The sequence below is a fragment of the Capricornis sumatraensis genome, chromosome 1, assembly GCF_032405125.1.
Source record: "Capricornis sumatraensis isolate serow.1 chromosome 1, serow.2, whole genome shotgun sequence".
Taxonomy (NCBI): Eukaryota; Metazoa; Chordata; class Mammalia; order Artiodactyla; family Bovidae; genus Capricornis; species Capricornis sumatraensis.
Window position 1 is genome coordinate 4285201 of NC_091069.1, and position 17772 is coordinate 4302972.

Below are 17772 nucleotides of genomic sequence, written 5' to 3' on the forward strand. Positions count from 1 at the left end.
TACTGTATGCAACAGCAGTGAACCATTTCTCAATTGGATTCTGACATACGACGAAAAGTGGATTTTACATGACAACCAGCTCAGTGGTTGGACAGAGAGAAAGCTCCAAAGCACTTCCCAAAGCCAAACTTGCACTGAAAAAAGGTCCTGGTCACTGTTTGGTGATCTGTTACTGGTCTGATCGACAACTTTCTGAATCCCAGGGAAACCATTCCATCTGAGAAGTATGGTCAGCGAATCGATAAGATGTCCAGAAAACTGCCGTACCTGCAGTCAGCATGGGTCAACAAGAAGGGGCCAGTTCTCTGCAATAATGTCCGCCCACATACCGCACAACCAACACTGCAAAAGTTGAACAAATGGGGCTACGAAGTTTCGCCTCGTCCGCCATGTTCACCTGACCTCTTGGCAACCGCCTACCACTTCTTCAAGCATTTCAAAAAGTTTTTGCAGGGAAAACACTTCCATAACCAACAGAAGGCAGAAAACGCTTTCCAAGAGTTTGTTGAATCACGAAGCACGAATTTTTTATTTCTCGTTGGCAAAAATGTGTTGATTGCAGTGGTTCCTATTTTGATTAATAAAGATATGTTTGAGCCTAGTTACAATGACTTAAAATCACAGTACTTTTTCACTGACCTATTATAAAAGTCATCTTAGGTACAGTTGGTGAAACTTGAAATGGACTGATTATTAGAAAATAAAGTTATTTTAAGTTTTGTAGGTGTGCCCAGAGTGTTGTGACTGGTAGGAGAATGTCATTTTACTGAGGCGATCTGTGCTGAAGTATGAGGGGCGAGATGTCATCATATTTGCAACTTCCTTTCGGGAGGTTCTGAAAAATGTGACTGTACAGAGAGGAAAAAAACAGATGTGACAGTTTAGCAGTTGGAGAATCGGGAGGAAGGGTTGACAAGTATTCATGGTACTATTCTTTTGGTTTTTTGTAGGTTTAAATCTTTCTAAAATAAAAATGGGGGGGTTAATATACATTCATTGTCAAAAGAAAAATGAAGCAAAGGACACAGGAAACTGCAGAAAGTGAAAGTGAAAGTCACTCAGTCATGTCCAGCTCTTTGCAATCCATGGTCTATATAGTCCATGGGATTCTCCAGGCCAAAATACTGGAGTGGGTAACTGTTCCCTTCTCCAGGGGATCTTCTCAACTCAGGGATCAAACCTAGGTCTCCTGCATTGCAGGTGGATTCTTTACCAGCTGAGCCACCAGGGAAGCCCAAGTATACTGGAGTGGGTAGCCTATAATGCCCCCAAGCCTCTGGGCCTGGGGATAACCACAGCTGACAGTTTGGTGAACCTCCTTCCAGGTGTTGGTTCTTGGAATGTCAGTCCGTCTATCCATTTATCCATCTGCCTAAGGTCTTCTATGTATTTCTTTGGGTGCGTCAGCCCCGTCTTAGTTGCAGCGCATAGAATCTTTGCAGGACACAGACTCTCTGTTTGTGGCCTGCAGGCTGTTTGCCCCATGGGATGTGGGATCTTAGTTCCTGGACCAGGGATTGAACCTGTGTCCCCTGCATTGTAAGGCAGATTCTTAACCACCGGACCACCAGGGAAGTCTTCCCCCTAAAGTTTTCTATTTTTATTACCCTCCTTTTTTTGCCCTGGACTTTTTAGCTGAAGAAAGACTGTTATTCTTTAGAATAAATACCCTGCATCCCGGATTTGGCTAGTTGTGTCCTTAAGGTGCTGTTTGCCTTGTTCTTCCCTCTCCGCAGTAGGTGTGGACATTCGTTTAGATTCCAGTCTTAGGATTCTGTTTGTGTTTTGGCAAGAATATGTCATGGGTGACACTCTGTCCTTCCTGTTGCGTGACAGCAGGTTGTCTTCCTTTTTAATTGCATTGAAACATGGTCTCAGGGTTAGAATTATAAGGGCCTTAAAGGCGTACAGGACCCATCCCGGTCCCCTCCCCCCTGTTCTCTTCTTTTCCCTTTAGCTCACTATTTTTATAAGCTTTGGGGTTTTTCCCTCCAGTATTTCCTTTTGAAATACGAGCCCAGTATATTTGTATTTTCTCCACTCCTTATGCGAAAGCATACTATTTGCACTCAAAATACGGCCTCAGTGATCTCCATGTCAGTGCAGAGGCGCCTCCCTCTTTTTGAAGCTGTGTTCTGTAGTTCTGTTCTGTGTGGTGGTTATTGCCATGTTTTATTCAGCCTGTCTCCTGCTGGACACTGGGGTGTTCACCAGACCTGCAGTCATAAGCAGTGCGAAATGAAGAGCCTTGTGCATTAGTCATTTACATTTTCACCAGTGTACCTTTGGGATGGATTTCTAGAGGGGAGATCGCTTTGGGTCAGAGAGCAACTGCGTGTGTAATTTTTCTGGCTATCCCCAGATTCCTTGCCATAGTATTTTGCATTCCCACCGCGTACGTGCAAGGGACACAGCGTCGTCTTTGATGGCGGAACCGTGCAGTGTAATTTGGTCTTAGAAAAGAGCAGACCTGGGTGGGCGGGCTACCCTCTGCTTGTTAGCTGTGTGTCCCTGGACAAGTTCCTTAACCTCTCTGAATCTTGGTTCCCCTCTGTTTTGAGGCGTTATTTTGACGATGAGTCAAGATAACACAGGTACAGTGTTCTCATGTACCGCGAGTGCTCAGAGCCTGCTGCCTGGGGCTGCTCTTGGTATGTCTCGCCCTTGGAGGTGGATGCTGGCTGTGTGTTTACTGCCAAAGACGGAAAGATTCCCATTTTCCAGTCTCCCTGCCAGAGTGGCCATACATACCAGCAGGCAGAGTCTTTGCTCTTGAGACGGTGGCCAGCGCAAAGGAAAAGAGCAGTCTCCATTGCTTTTGTACTTTGTGTCCATCTGGTTAAATCTCTGGCCGGTGTTCTGATTGTAACCACCTATCAGAAGAGGGAGCGTCGTTCGGTCCTTCTCGCTCTCCAAGGCCCATGAGCAGCGTCCTTGGTCAGTGACTCTGGGGCTCACCCCCATGAGGACGTATCTCGGGGTGACCTTCCAGAATTATGCCTCAAAGCATATTATCGTTCAGCATTGCTAATAAGACCAGGCATATACCAGGCAGATTCTTAACCACCGGACCACCAGGGAAGTCGTCCCCATAAAGTTTTCCATTGCTAATAAGACCAGGCAATACCCATGACTGTGTTCACTATAAAGGGGTGTTTCAGATAAAATGTAAAGCATGCCAGCAGTTCTCTGAATTCTTAACACGACACAACAGCCCATGACTCATTCCAGTTCTCCGGTCTGCATGCAGGTGGTGTTTTGCAGTGAAGTGGGTTGCGGCCGCCTCACCACAGGTTCAGTAGAACTCATCCCTAAATCAGAATTTTACCCACAGGTGGACAACAGTGCGTTCCTGAAGTTGTATGCATGCCTGTGCACATTCCCAGGGATGAGCCCTCAGTGTTTGAACTAGATTATCAAATGGGCCCAGGACCCCAAAAAGGTTGAGAAACTCCATCCTAAGCCATGTTCTTTTGTTCTTTTCTGTTTTGAAGGATATTGCGGCTCGGGGCTTGGATCTCCCTCAAGTCACATGGATTGTCCAGGTAACATCTCTCGTTTTTATGGTGCAGGCTTGAGGCCGGAATGTATGATCACGAGCAGATGCATTGGCTCGAAGTAGAGTAATTATTAAGATCCTCTTGGGTGTTGCCCTGGTCCCTAGTCAGCCACCAGCCTGATCCGCACCATTCTCCTTCCATCTCTCCTTACCCCAGCCCCCCTGACCACCACAGCTCAGCCTCCAGGCTGCACAGCTGCGGGAAGGAGGGGCGGGCTCCCCAGCCCCCAGACAAATGCGTGTCACACCCCGAGTTTCAGCACTCTGAAAATAACGGGAACCACTGGGCCCCTGGGAAGACAGTGGCTCAGCTGTCCTGAGAGCTGCCAGTGCACACTGACCTGCGGGGGCAATTAAGGCCTGACAGCATCTTAGCGCACACCTCCGGCCTTCGCCGCCTTGCCAGAGGGTACGGGTGTTAGCCCTGGAGCCTGGTGGTTTCAGTTGTGTTTTTTCTTTTCGTTAGTCTGCAGAGTGGTATTTTTAAGCCCTTCTGTGAGAGGGCTAGGGGACACATGCCCTGTTTACGTGAGTCATAGTTTATTCACATTTTAGTGGAATTGCAGGATTGGCACCGGCTAGAGATCTGCTCTGCTCACCACACATGACGACTTTGCTACCAGAGGCATTGTGTCTTCTCTCCTGCCGGCCACAGGGCAGATGTGAAATAGGATGATTTTAATGTGTGGGAAACGAGCCACGTAGAATTGATCATTGAGTGCCTCCTTGTAATTGTGGGTGTTGATTAGCTTAATATGCCTGGCCTGCCACTGTGGTCATCTTGGCCCGTGGTCTTTGAGTCAGGTAGCAGCAAAGGACAAAAGGGCAGAATGAGTGCAGGGTCAGTTAGCGCTAATGATGACCAGTTACTGCCAGGGAGCACGCCTGTTCTGCTGAGTTCGAGCATTTGCCTGTCTCCTGGGCCAGGAACGCTGTCCGCAGGAGCAGCATGTGTCCCTTAGGAAGGGAACCTGCCTCTGAATCCGCCTGCAGCCCCGCTTCACAGGGACTGGGGGCCCTGCGGCGAGGCGCTGGGACCTGATCCCTCTCTACCCTGTGTGCCATCTTCCATGCCCGCAGCCCCGCTGCTCTGTCTCTCGAGGAAGTAGGCCAAGGTCGTGTGGCCATCCTGCCTGCATTCTCACCTTGCCCAATCACCTCGGTGAAAAGATGCAAATAGGAAAGCGAGGAGACCTGTGGAGAAGTGAAATTAAAAAGGAGATATTGGGACGGGAAGATGTCTCGTTTATCTGAAACTTGGCCACTGTTCCCGTTGGCATGTCGGAGCCTTGTTATTTCCAATGAAGCCGGGAGTTTCAGGGTTGAGTGACTTCTCCTTGTGATGGTAGTGGGGTAACCATAGCACCAGAATTTCATTCTTGGGATACCTGGAGGCAGGTGAGGGGTATCGCACTTCCAATTAATGGCACTCCCTTGATCTGTGATGCCTTCCTTTTTGTGCCCCTCTTTTAGTACAATGCTCCGTCTTCACCTGCCGAGTACATCCACCGGGTCGGGAGGACGGCCCGGATTGGCTGCCATGGGAGCAGCCTGCTCGTCTTGGCTCCTTCGGAGGCAGAATATGTCAACTCGTTGGCTTCTCACAAAATCAAGTGAGTCAGAAACCTGAACGGGGTTTCCGCTGATCTCTCCTAATTAACTCTCTGTCACTTCTTACAGTGGCTGGGCCTTGTAAGCCTACGAAGAGCCATTAACCCTTGTGATCCCTCATTGAGTCCCAGAATGGCCAGTGGCAAAGACTAAAACCCTTCATGCCGCCAGCACATGACAGCTGTGAGTCCGGGAGTGAGCGGTTGCAGTCCGTCTCTCGGGGAGAGGCCTGCACTCCCTCGCTCTTGCCGTGGAGTGAGTGTGCACCACCCTCCCAGCCAGCTCCACTGCGGTCTCTTACTGTCATCGAGTTTTGTCTCTTGCAGTTCATTAACATTTTGGACCTTTAGAGGTGATTTATCTGTGAGAAAAATGATGCTTTGGATTCATCACTTTCCCTCCTCCTGGAAAGTATACCGAGGGAGGAAACCGTTCCTAGCGGGTGAATTATTGTGCACCCCACGTTTGTGGGCAAGGGCGCCCAGTCAGATGGCAGTGTCTCACATCCCCCAGTGTGAAGCCCCAGTCCCCACTCCCTCCACCTGGGCTGGGGACCCCACAGGGCTCGGCAGCTTGGAACCTGGGCCGGGGGCTTCCATCCAACCCCGATCTCCCCGAGCAAGGACAAAGACGGAGGGCAGCAGCTCAAGCTGGCCAGGCAGTTCTGATGAAAGCAGAAAGTGTTGACCTGGGCCCCAGAGATGAGGTGGTTTTGTCACGTTTTCTGTAAAATCTCCAACACCTGGAGTAATAGGCCCTCAAAATGGGCTTCAAAAGGCATGTGTGAAAAACTCACACTCATCTACATAGGTTCACGCGTTTCCTCTGCTCAAAGCACAGTGATGCCAAGAGCATGTTCGGAACGCAGGCTGGCAGCCCAGTGCACGCTGGGCGCGAGAGTGGCCGGCTGCCATGACATCACGTGGTGACGTGGTGCACAGCGTAGCTAACCGGAAGGTCACGTTTCTGGGTGGCTTCCTCGCCCAGCCTGTGTTTTACGTAACAAGGCTTTTCCCCTTGAAGTGCAGAGCTGGGAACGCCATCGCCTTGCCATCTGCACTGACGTGCCCCGGCCGCCCGCTCGGACGGGAGAACTGTGCGTGGCTGTCCCCACGGGGAGCACCCCATTCCCTGCCCTGCGCCTCCGCCAACTGCAGCACTCCCAGCACTGTTGCGGTTGCTGGTGTGGTGGTTCATGGGGTGCAGCTTCCTCAGAAACCACGCTCCCCACCCTTCAGGGTTGGGGAGGGCGGGGCCTGCTCCAATGGGTCCGGGGGGTCATGTCAGGAGGGTCCAAGTGAAAGCTGGAGCTTTCCTCTCCGTTCTCTCATCTCATCTCTTCCTCTGTCAGGCCGAAGAGTGTTTTTGTTTGTTTCAGTAAGGCGTGCGTCTTTTCTCTTGTGAGAAAAGACTACTACTTTGGCTACCCCTGACTACTTTGTGGGTGAGCTCTGGTCACCCTGAGTGTGACCAGGTCTGCTGCTGCGGTACTGCCGAGCGTTGCTACACGTGCTGGTTTCCGTTCAAGGCAGGGCTGTCTGCGGGGGAAGTGTATGCAGACTGTTGCTTTGATTTCATACAATAAAATTAAATCTAACAAGTCATTCCAAAGTGTGCTGTGGGAAAAGGCAGACTTGAAGATTTTTGAAATCCAAAAGGTACACATCTAAACATCCAAAAAAACAGGAAGAAGAAGGAGTGTGTGCCTGTCTGGTGTCTGAGGACCTGAGAGCCAGGCGGTGGGATGCTGGGGTGGCTGATGAATTACAGGGAAGATTCAGGAAGGCAGGCGGCAACAAGGGCCATCACAGCGAACTGCCACCCACCTCCATGCGCCCAGCGCCGCGGAACCGGCCCGGACAGTGTACTTCAGCAGAGGGAGCGAGAGACCCGGGCCATGCCGCCTCTGAGTGCATACTCAGAACTTTGTCTCTGCATCCTTGTGACTTCTTGGTTTTTGCCAACTTCTTCACTTTTCCCCACTTCTCCTAAAAATGTTTTTCTAATGAAAGTCACTGTAGGTTTATTAAAATGGGAAAGCCTCCTCAAAATGCGTGTCTCTTAGATCAGGCTTAAGAAAGACAGTTCCTTGAATCTGTCCCCGCTCTCTTTCCATAGCCAGGTGGGGGTGACTCAGGTCTGTTGATAGAACCATACATAGGCAAAATCGATTTGCTTTGTTCCTCAGAAGTAGTGGCGTCTTAGACAAGGAGGAGGCCCTTTCAAACTGTAAATCTCTGCGGGCCAGCCCCAGCTCCTGCTCACCTCAGGGACACAGTGCCCCACCGCAGCCCACGCGCAGTGCCGGCTGCGCGACAGCACTCCCACGCGCCTGCGCAAATGGCCCCTTCCTCTGGCATCACTGTTCTCTGTATCCCTGGCGGTGAACGGCGCTGTACCTGCCTTCTTTCTTCTCACTTCAGGATCTGACCCCAAGTTTTTACATTGCTTTCCCTTTTGTTTTCCTCCTCTTCTTTTTTTTTTAAATAGAGGCAAGGCAGCTGGACAAAGGGAAAGACAGGACTGGGCTCTGGTTTTTACTTTGCTCCAGCTTTCCAGGCATAAGTAAGAGGCAAATTCAATACCCATAACATTTTTCTCCCACGTGAAAAAATAGATTTTCCAGGAAACTATGAACAGTTTCCCCAGCTCCTACCCTCTCCGCATGTACCTCGCCTTCTTGGGTTGAGTCTTAACTGCCGTGAAAAGATGTCCTGAATCTGGCAGCCGAGAAGGAGCGGTGCGGGCTGGGGACTGAGGGCGTTTCGGGAAAGCAGTGACACAGCGCAGGTGCATCGCTGTCAGAGACGTGACGTGTTCATTCATAGCTTTGTCAGAGTCACCTTTGGGGGAGGGAATGGGGCTTGTCTTCTCCCTCAGAAGAGGTTGCCATTCACATTCTAATTTGCTGTTACATTTTGAAAAAAACAAAACATACAAGAAAAGCATTTTTCCTTTTTTTTTTTGGCTGCGCTGAGTCATTGTGGCACGCAGGCTTTTCTCTGCGCCTCACAGGGACTTCTTTAGTGGTGGCCCCAGGGCTGAATTGCCCTGTGGCATGTGGGATCTTCGTTCCTTGACCAGGGATCGAACCCACACCCCCTGCATCGGAGGGAGGCGGATTCTTAACCACTGGACCACCAGGGAAGTCCCGAAAGTCATTTACCTTTTTAGAATCTGTTTTCCTGCCCTAGAACTCCTCTTTCCCTCTCCCTTCCTCCCTGGGAAGTCTGTTCTCCTTGTCTCTGCCTCAGGACTCTGCTGTGTGCCTTTCCCCAGGGCAAAGGCTGGGGCCTTCCAGAGCCAAGGGGGACAGTGTGCTGTCCAGACTCCCCCAAGAGGCTGCTTGGAGATCTCATCCAGAACTCAGGCTTCCCCTGTGAATGGGAGCCACGAGGAGCCAGGGAGGTCACAGGAAGTTCCCCCAGGGTAGATTAGGATGGAGTTCTGCTGCTGTCAGCAGGAGACACTGGTCAGCTGTTTACTTCCACTCAGGTGTTTGTTTACCCCACTGTTAAGGGTCTTCAGCCACCTTAATGTTTTTTTGGCTTGTTGCCTTCTGCTCAAGTCCAGGTAATAATATGTCAATAAGCAGGCCTATGTAGTTTTCCAGATCTATTAAGAAATAATGATGTGATCCCCATAAAGGAGATTGTAAACGTAGCCTCTATACATGTATCCGAGAGGATGAGAATTGGTGGCGATGTCACCCCTTCTGTCCTTCTAATACCATAGAGTCCTCTTCCTTCTGAATTCCTGAAAGGTTAGGAAAACATTCCCTTTCCCATGACCAAGCATCACTTCTCCTTTATTTCTGATTAGCTGGAAGAGAGGCCAGTGTTATGCATCACAGTTGATAGAATAATGTTTTTGGAAGAACAGAAAGCTTACCTCTGTATGTCCTTCTTTTTACAGCGTTTCTGAGATGAAGATGGAAGACATTTTGTCTGTTCTGACAAAGGATGATTGTTTTAAAGGGAGACGAGGGGGAGGCCAGGTGAGTTTCATTGTTGACTGTGCTTGCTGCTCACAGATATGACTCATCTCCTGGTGTGGGGAGGCAGCAACTCTGAGAACTGGGCAGTTCCTGCCACTGGTGAGTAAAGTGTGTGTTTTCAGGACCATGAACATTAGACGAGGCCACATCTTGCTGGCGTTTCTCTCTCTTTGCTTCTGGATGCATTTGCTGGCCCGTCCAGTTAATGGGCCCCCATCCATCCTGGGTGTCTGCCAGGCGGCAGCAGACTCCCCAAAAGGAGGGCTCGTCCCCAGCCAGAAAGAGTCTGGAGGCAGCAGCGCTCCATGCTCAGCCCTGGTGGTCCCCCTCCAGCTTACCCACACGGACACCTGGCCTGACCCGTCCACCCGGGGCTGCGTGGCGAAAATAAATGTCTCAGAACCTCCTTTCAGACACACTTCATTCATCCATTTTTTACCGTGTGCTGTACACAGAGGAAGAGCAAAGCCGAGGCCATTAGGAAGAAGAATCTTTATCATCTGAGCACTTCCACATAGAGATCCTGAGCAGCGCAGGCATCCCTGGACAGCCTTTCCTGCTTCTTTCCAAGGCCTCCCCCTGCTCAGAAGCACTTCCACCCCCTCTCTACTGTGTTCCAGGTGTACTACGTAGACTTGTATGTGTGTATCTGTGTGTGTGTAGTGTTGCTCTGTATAATTTTGTCCTTGAAATTTTAATATTTGGATATTTTTGCATCTCTATTCTGATGCCTGTGGATAGACTGGAAAATCGGAGCCAAATAGGTGAAGTTTAAGAGTCTCTTTTGTGCGTCAGTACATGTCTTTGTTTGGAGCAGTATTCTCCCTGAGGCAAGGAATCCGTTTCCCTGACCCCGATTTAAGTTCTCCCGTTTGAGAGAACCTGCAGAAATGCACTAAAGAAAGGACAGGAGCAGATGCCTGTTGCCTACCATGTGTTCTGGGCCTGGCTCTGTGCTGATGAGCTCTTCCCATGCTTGGCCCCGTCTTAGCCTCTCAGCAGCCCACAAGGCGGGTGTTACTCTCCCACTTCATAGATGAGAAAACTGAGGCTTAGAGAGCTGAAGGAACATCCGTGAGGGTGCGCTGATAATCGTGGGTCCTTTTGGTGTGAAAACAGGCCACTTGTCCTTCACAGTATACCAGCAAGCCTCCATTAGTGCTAATTAGACCGAGTAAATGAAACTAAAATGCTTTCTATATTGGGTAACGTTAGCGGTTTTCATGGCTTCCCCGGTGGTTCAGTGGGTAAAGAACCCGCTTGTGAATGCAGGAGACGCAGATTCAATCCCTGGGTTGGGAAGATCCCCTGAGAAGGCAGTGGCAACCCATTCCAGTATTCTTGCCTGGAGAATTCCATAGACAGAGGAGCCTGGTGGGCTACTGTCCATGGGGTCCCAAAGAGTTGGACATGACTGAGCAACTAAGCAGCTGTGTTCATAGAGGTAAAATTTGGCCAGTAAATGGTACCACAGCAACAATCCCCATGAACAAGAAAAGCTATTAAGGACTTGGTTGATCAACCTGTTATATTAAGTGATATTTCACTACAGAGGGTCCTGGCTCCACAGGCCTTCAGGCCATCCCATAATAATAGACTGTTGTCATGGGAACTGGCTGGAAACTATAGAGAATCATGGGTCTTGGCACACTTCTCTGTTCTTCTGAAACTACTGCAAATTCTAGTTAGGGGGCAGGGTTTGTTTTCTGTTTTTCCAGATGTTCCCACAGCTATGTAATTACAGCCCCAGGGCAGCTCTGTGGGCTGAGCAGGGGCACCCGGGGAGCTGTGTGAGGATGGGATAGCTCAGTGGTCAGGAGCACAGCCTTTGGGCCTGAGTCCCATCTCACCAGCTGTGTGGCTTTGGGCCAGGACTAGACCTTAGGGTCAATTTCTTCCTGTGTACAACAGATAATTTTAGTTTTCTTCTCAGAAGGAGTCTGAAGAATTGAGCGAAAAATAACCCAAGAGTTCCAACACAGGGACCGAGTGTATTTATTATTATTATTATATCACATCAGTTAATAGTACAAGCATATATGGAATTGAAGCTCAGACTCATTGACACGAAGCCCAGTGCCTTTTTTTTTTTGCAGTTTCACACTAAGTGGAAAATTGGCATTTGGCTTCCCTGGTGGCTCAGACGGTAAAGAATCTGCCTGCAATGTGGGAGACCTGGGTTCTATCCCTGTTTGGGGAAGATCCCCTGGAGAAGGGAATGGCTACCCATTCCAGTATTCTTACCTGGAGAATTCCATGAACAGAGAAACCTGGCAGGCTACGGTCCATGGGGTCACAAAGAGTCAGGCACGACTGAGCGACTCTCACTTTGACCGTTCTCCAGAATTAAGAGCGAGCAGCAAAGTTACACTAGGAGGTGGTGAAGGTTCCAATAACCTTGTCTTCACCTACACTGCTGCCAGGACCGGCTTTGGTGTCCGCATTTATCCCCGAGCACAGCCCAGTTCTGTTCCGGGTGGTCATGTGTCTCCGAGTATCTCTGGGGAGGCTGTGGATGGGCCCAGGGTGCCTCCTGCAGGACGCTTCCCCAGAGCAAGAGAGCCTTCCTCTGCTCTCTCTGAAATGAGCCACAGCCATTCTGTAAACATCTGCCCTGTGGCTGGTGGCCCTAGTTCCTCTCCCTAAGCCTTTTGTGTGGCTCGAGACCAGCCTGGAAGGCTGGCTGGGGTTTGAGGAGCCCTCCTGAGATGGTGGGTGAGAGGCGGGGCCCAGAGTCCGACAGGCTCAGATCCGAGTCCTGGCTTCACAGTCAGTCATTCTGCAACCTGGGGCAGATTTTCCCCAGCCTGGGTTTTCCCCGCTGGAGAAGGAAGACGTCTTGAGTACCTGTCCTGCCAGGCCGCTGTGAGGTTTAAATAGAACAAGACATGGAGCACTGTGCACACTCTGGGTCATGTGAGTTCACCTCTGCCCTGAACTGCTGCCTTGATGGACATGATGTTTCGATATTTTTACGGTCTGGTGATCTTTGAAAGAGAAAAAGTGCTAAGTAAGGCCGGGCTTTCACCACACCAAAATAACTAACTGGTTAACTTAGAAAACTCAACTAGTCATGCCAGGTTCTAGATGTCACATCCATCAGCACCACCTGTTTGACCACATTTACCTTTCATTCACAGGACAAAGCAAAGCAAAAACTAAGTTGGCTGCATTACTGATTATCATGTAGATTACTGCCTTCAAGTGTGCATGAATCCTATGAATGGTAAAGAGAATAAAGTGAATGGTGGACACAACTTTTGATTCTGTTTCGCCTGAAAGATGCAGTGCCCTAATTGGCATCTTTGATGTAGGCGATTCTTGCTGGTGTACCAGCCAGTGCCTGGCACACAAAGGTGGGCGCGGTGGCTGGGCCTTCATGCTGAGCCAGATGCCTCACCATGAAGCCCATCCTCGCCCAGCTTGGTTGAAGGCCATTGTAAATGTCCCTCTGGCACATACATTTTAGGGCTTCTGTGAACAGAAAGCAAGTGAGTGAAGCATGTGTAAAATGTATATTTCATATTTAGGTATATAAAATATATATAGCTGCGTCTGGGCGCGCGAATGTTCACCCACCTACAAAGAGAATCAATTTGATCTTTCAACTTGACTGGGAAGTGCTCAGAGGGTTCTAGGGACTGTGGCAGTAGAACTCAGCTTGGCAGTAAAGTGATTAAAACAGAGTCCTTCCATTTAGTTTAAAAGCACCTCAGAAGTTGTCGATGTCAAGACACGTGCTTCAGACCAAAAAAAAGTCTCCCACCCCAATTGCTCCCACCTAAAACTTTTTGCAACAAAAATAACCCCATCCAGCTGTCTTGGACTCATCTGTTGACTCTTGATAGGCATGAATTTCCATCTCCACAGTATAAACATACACCCAAACATATTCTCCCTAAAAGTTTTTTTTGTCCAATGAGATGCACCTATAAGCTCATCCTAACAGAAAGCTCCCTGGCATCATGAGAGATTAAAATAAGATCACTAGCCGTCGCCTGGTTTTTGTGGTCTGTTTCTTCTTGCCAAGACCAGTAGAGTCTCTGCAGACACAGAGTATCGAGTGTGTCTAGACCTTTGGAAATGTTTTTTTTCCTAAACCACCCACCGTCTGCTAGTTGCAAGCTGCTTCATTAAGCGGGAGTAAGTCTGCGTCTTTGAGGGTTAGGGGGGCCGGTCCTCGGAGATGTGCCCTCTGGGGTCTCACCCCCCTCATTATGGGAGCTTCTTCCCTGTCTGGGGCTGAGCCAGTGCTGCCTGACTCTGCCCCCTCTGTCTTCAGTTTAAATTTAGACTGTCCTCCCCAGAAGACAACGGAAAAATACCTCGTTCATTCTCAAGAGGGGCAATTTTGAAGTAAAGTATTTCTGGAAGTGGCAAGGGGCGGGGGGGCTAAGACCTGCTTTCTCTTCAGTGTATGATGTTTCCTGCCATTAACTTTTTCTTACATTCTACTAAAACTGACCTCATCATTTCAAATGTGCGAACCTAGTTTTATCGCCTTTTTTCTACATATTTTACTGGTATACACACATATATATGTGTATATGTAATTTTTTTTTTTTTCCGGTTGGAAAGAAAAGATGCCTCATTTTGAAACCTAAAGGGGGGAATAAGAAAAGCCCTTTGTAATATATTGCCATATTATCACTAAATCCCCTGACAGTTGTGACACAGAAGCAAGTCACCTGTCACTTAAGCTTGAGGTCTCTTTAATTTTCTCCTGGAATTCGCACCAGGCTGTCTTTAATTTGAGGCCTTTATTGGAATTCTGAAACCTCTCTGCCTCCCTGGCTCTCAGATCTATTCTGAGAGCTGTTACAGAATGTATACAATAACCAACAGAGGGATTGGAGAGGGCTGGAGCTCTGTTTATTTAACACTCTGGAGGGATTTTTGTGCTTATTCGGTCCTGGCTGCCCGGCTTTCAATATCGCTTTGACAACCATTCTGCCCTTCTCATTAATTTTAAACAGTTAAAACACAGGAAAAAGAGGAAAAAGTTTTCATTATTAAAGTGCTTTACTTTTTAATAACAGAGGATTCTGTCCGCCAGGGGAAAGGGCATCCTTGCTAATTTCACATTCATATTAAAAAAAAAAAGTGCGAGGAAGGTGACAGTTTCGTTGCTGAGGTGGCTTAACGAAAGGAGGACGGCAAAAAAAAAAAGTTTGCATTTCACATCAGTTAAGAGGGTAAAAAAAAATCCTTGTTAATGACAACAGCAAATGTCCACTTTCGTAACACAGCTCCTGAGTGACTTTTCTCTTGACATTTGAGTGGATAAAACCCTTAGGGGGACCATGTACCGTGAAATCAGCTAGACTGTCATCAGCCAAACAGGTAGCAGGAATGATTTGACTAAACTACAACCATTTTCAGGTTGTTAAGTCTCTATTAACACAGAGACTGCTCCCACGAAGGAGGCTTTTTCTCCTCCCGCCCCGCCCTTCATTCTTTCTGCAGCAGCTTTCACCGTGAAAGATGCCAGGGCGCCTGCGAGAGGCGCGGCCAGGAGACCCTGGAGCACGCCCCTGTCCTCTACAGAAGTCAAAAAGGAGCATGAACTGGGTCTCACGCTGGTTTTCTCCTGGTGACCCACGTGGGGCGTGGCGGGTGAGGAGGGCTGGAGCTTCATTAGCACCATCCAAAGGATCAGCACCTCTGGGAGGGTGGGTTAGCCAAGTTTGGGGTCACATTCAGGAGACAGCGTTCCTGTCAAGATACAGGACACATAAGCCACGTGTTTTCAGGGAGATGTAAAGAAAGGAAATCTTTTCTCTGGGGTTGCTAAAGGCTGAAAAGAAAGGAAATTTTGGTTTTATTCACATTTTCCACCTGTAGGGTCTTTTGTGCATACAAATATGACTTACAGAGGGACCGTTGGCTGCAGAGATGCATGCCAGTGGCCTCGCATGGTTGGCGGGAGCAGCCCAGTCCTCCGTGGGTTGCTGGGCACAGGGGTCTGGGCTGCAAGAATGTTTCTGGAACACTGAGAGTCTGGACCTCTCAGGAGTGAGGACACGTGCTCTGTGATTCAGGGACAGACCACCTTGTGGGCAGGTGGCTGTGGGTTGCTCTTAGACAGAAATGGCCTGGGCTTCACCGATGAATGCCAGGCAGGGGGCAGGTTGAAAGCCTGAGTGGGGGACACAAGGTTCCTCTGAAACCGCTTCTGTCCCGTCATGTTTTAAAGGCCTGAATTGGACTTGGAAAATTCCAAGGTGTCTCCCATAGACTTTCACTTTAAGCACGAGTGATGAGAGGCCAGGAAGAAAAGTAAACAATTAAATAAATAAGAGACCCGACCTACTCCCTCACAAAGCCATCCTCATCTTTGCTTGACTTTTACATCTTTATCGTTCCCTTTTCTTCCCTAGTAATATTGAAAGGATTACCCTTTTTGGCCCCTTGGTGGTTACTGTGTGATTTTACTGTTATTAAATCTATTATAAACCGCTTCATTATTCCTGACTCTGACTGACTGTCCTCTAATCCTTCCGTCACCTTCCCAGAAATCCCGCGCCACTGGCCCCCAGGAAATCCAAGAACGAGCCACGGTCTTGCAGACGGTGTTTGAAGATTATGTGCACTCCAGTGAGGAGACAGTCTCCAGGGCCAAGAAAGGTTGGTCAATTTCTTGGGTGGTTTTAGATGGATAACCCAACCGGGCATTGTCCCACGTCCACCCACATGCCCCCAGACAGGTTGGGAGGCCAACCAGGCAGCTCTGCTCACCAGCCAAGGCCTTCAATCTCCCTAATTCTGCAGGGATTGGAAGCTGGCACGGAAGGCTTTAAAGTGATATTAAATGTTAATTTCATCCATCCTCGCATTTTGCACAAATGAGGCTTTATCTTGGCTTATGTCAGGTCTAGAGCTGTGACCCAGCAACTTGGGTCTCCGGGACCCATTTTCCTCTTTCTTTGAAAACTGGATAGATGAGATTCGGCACGTCGGTAGGAGTTGTAGAGATGGAAATCAGAGATGAAGGCAAGGTCTGGAAATGTTAGACCAAAGCAGTTCCTCCTTGAAAATACAAAGAAAAACTAGAAAGAGCAGTGCTGAGGAAGGGCCGCAGACCATGAACCCAGCTCCTGGGAAATTTATGAAAGGGTTAGGTATTAATTCAGTATTCAGCGCCTTTGTAGCATAAATTGGCCCCTGGGATCACCAGGCATTAGGTGTGGACTCAGTAGTTCACTCTGAGCACCGAACAGAGCGCAGGGGAGGAGAGCTCAGAACAGCCCAGTTGTCTTCCATGCTGGAACGTGTGTGTCTTGGCTACTGACTGTCCCACGTCTGCTGATGAGACTCACCCCTGCTATGGGGAGATCCACAGTGACCCATGATTTGGAGAAGAATGCCACGCTGGCTTACCAAGAGATAAACGCTACAGCCTGTTGTTTTCTTCTTTTTATGAACTGAAACGTTTTTTTAAAATTCCTTTAATAGTTATTGAATTGGGCACCATTCCCGGTGCTTGGCACACACCAGGGATCAGAAGACACAAAAATCATCACCTTTGTACCATTCTAGTGGGGAAGCAGACAGTGAAAGTAATAAACATAATGAATGAATTACGCATAAATTAGATAGTCTCTGGACTTCCCTGGTGGTCCAGTGGCTAAGACTCCGAGCTCCCAATGCAAGGGACCTGGGTTCGAGCTCTGGTCAGGGAACTAAATCCCATGGGCTGCAGCTAAGAGTTCTCGTGCCACAACTGAAGATTCTGTGTGCCACAACTAAGACTTGGCAAAGCCAGATAATTAATTAGTTTAATTCAGTAGTCCAGTGAGTGGTGATGAGAGCGATAGAGGGAACAGAGCAGATGAGGGAGATGGAGGGCTAAGGGCAGACTGAGCCGTGTTGGGATGGTTGCCACGCGAGCGAAACCCTGAAGAAGGGCCACCCTGGGGCTCTGACTGAGGGCATCCAGGCAGGCGTCTTGTGCAGTGTGCCCAGAAGGAGGGGAGGGGCAGCAGAGGCAGGGCGTGGAGGCCTCCAGGGCACCCAGCTACCCTGAGCGAAAGGGGAGCCATCGGAGGCCTTGGGACAGGGAGGTGGTCTGGCGGTTCTGAGAAGGTCACGTGCAGCTGGGTGAGAATAGACCCGGATAAAGATGAAGGCCAGGAGACCAGCTCCCAAGCAGTTACAGTAATCAGGAAACCAATGAAGTCTGGTTTCTAATAATACCCCATTCACGTGTCTCCCTGCAGTGAATTCAGCAACTCCTAAGGTTCTTCCTGAGAACCTGCCTTTGGAGATGTACTAGAACATTCTCTCATGGAGAACAGAATGTCTCGGGGAGGGTTTGGGCACATGTTGAAAGTTCGACAAACTCAACTTGCTGTGGGATACCTGACCAAGTGTTGGCCACAGGGTTGATAACAGAGTTGGAGTGAAGAAGAGAAAGCAAAGCCACACCAGCGCTGTATTACTGGCGTCAGAGGTGCTTTGGGTATCCTAGCGAGCCCGCAACTATTTCAGCGTGTCTGGGTCATCAGGCTAAAAGTGACAGTGAATAGTCCTTAGGGAATATGGTTTTGGGTTGTCTCTTCATCATTACCATTGAACTTACTAACACCAAGAGGCTGGCAGGGTT

The 17772-nt window shown here is 49.1% G+C and overlaps 1 protein-coding gene across 1 annotated transcript in view; it reads left to right on the forward strand.

Moving 5' to 3' along the window:
• DDX31 (DEAD-box helicase 31) overlaps positions 1 to 17772 on the forward strand; it is a 73536-nt gene that overhangs the window by 31866 nt on the left and 23898 nt on the right. The window contains exons 15-18 of the mRNA XM_068991254.1: positions 3495 to 3545; positions 5033 to 5172; positions 9086 to 9167; positions 15683 to 15794. Coding sequence (XP_068847355.1) covers positions 3495 to 3545; positions 5033 to 5172; positions 9086 to 9167; positions 15683 to 15794 — 385 coding nt within the window. The remainder of the gene's footprint in view (positions 1 to 3494; positions 3546 to 5032; positions 5173 to 9085; positions 9168 to 15682; positions 15795 to 17772) is intronic.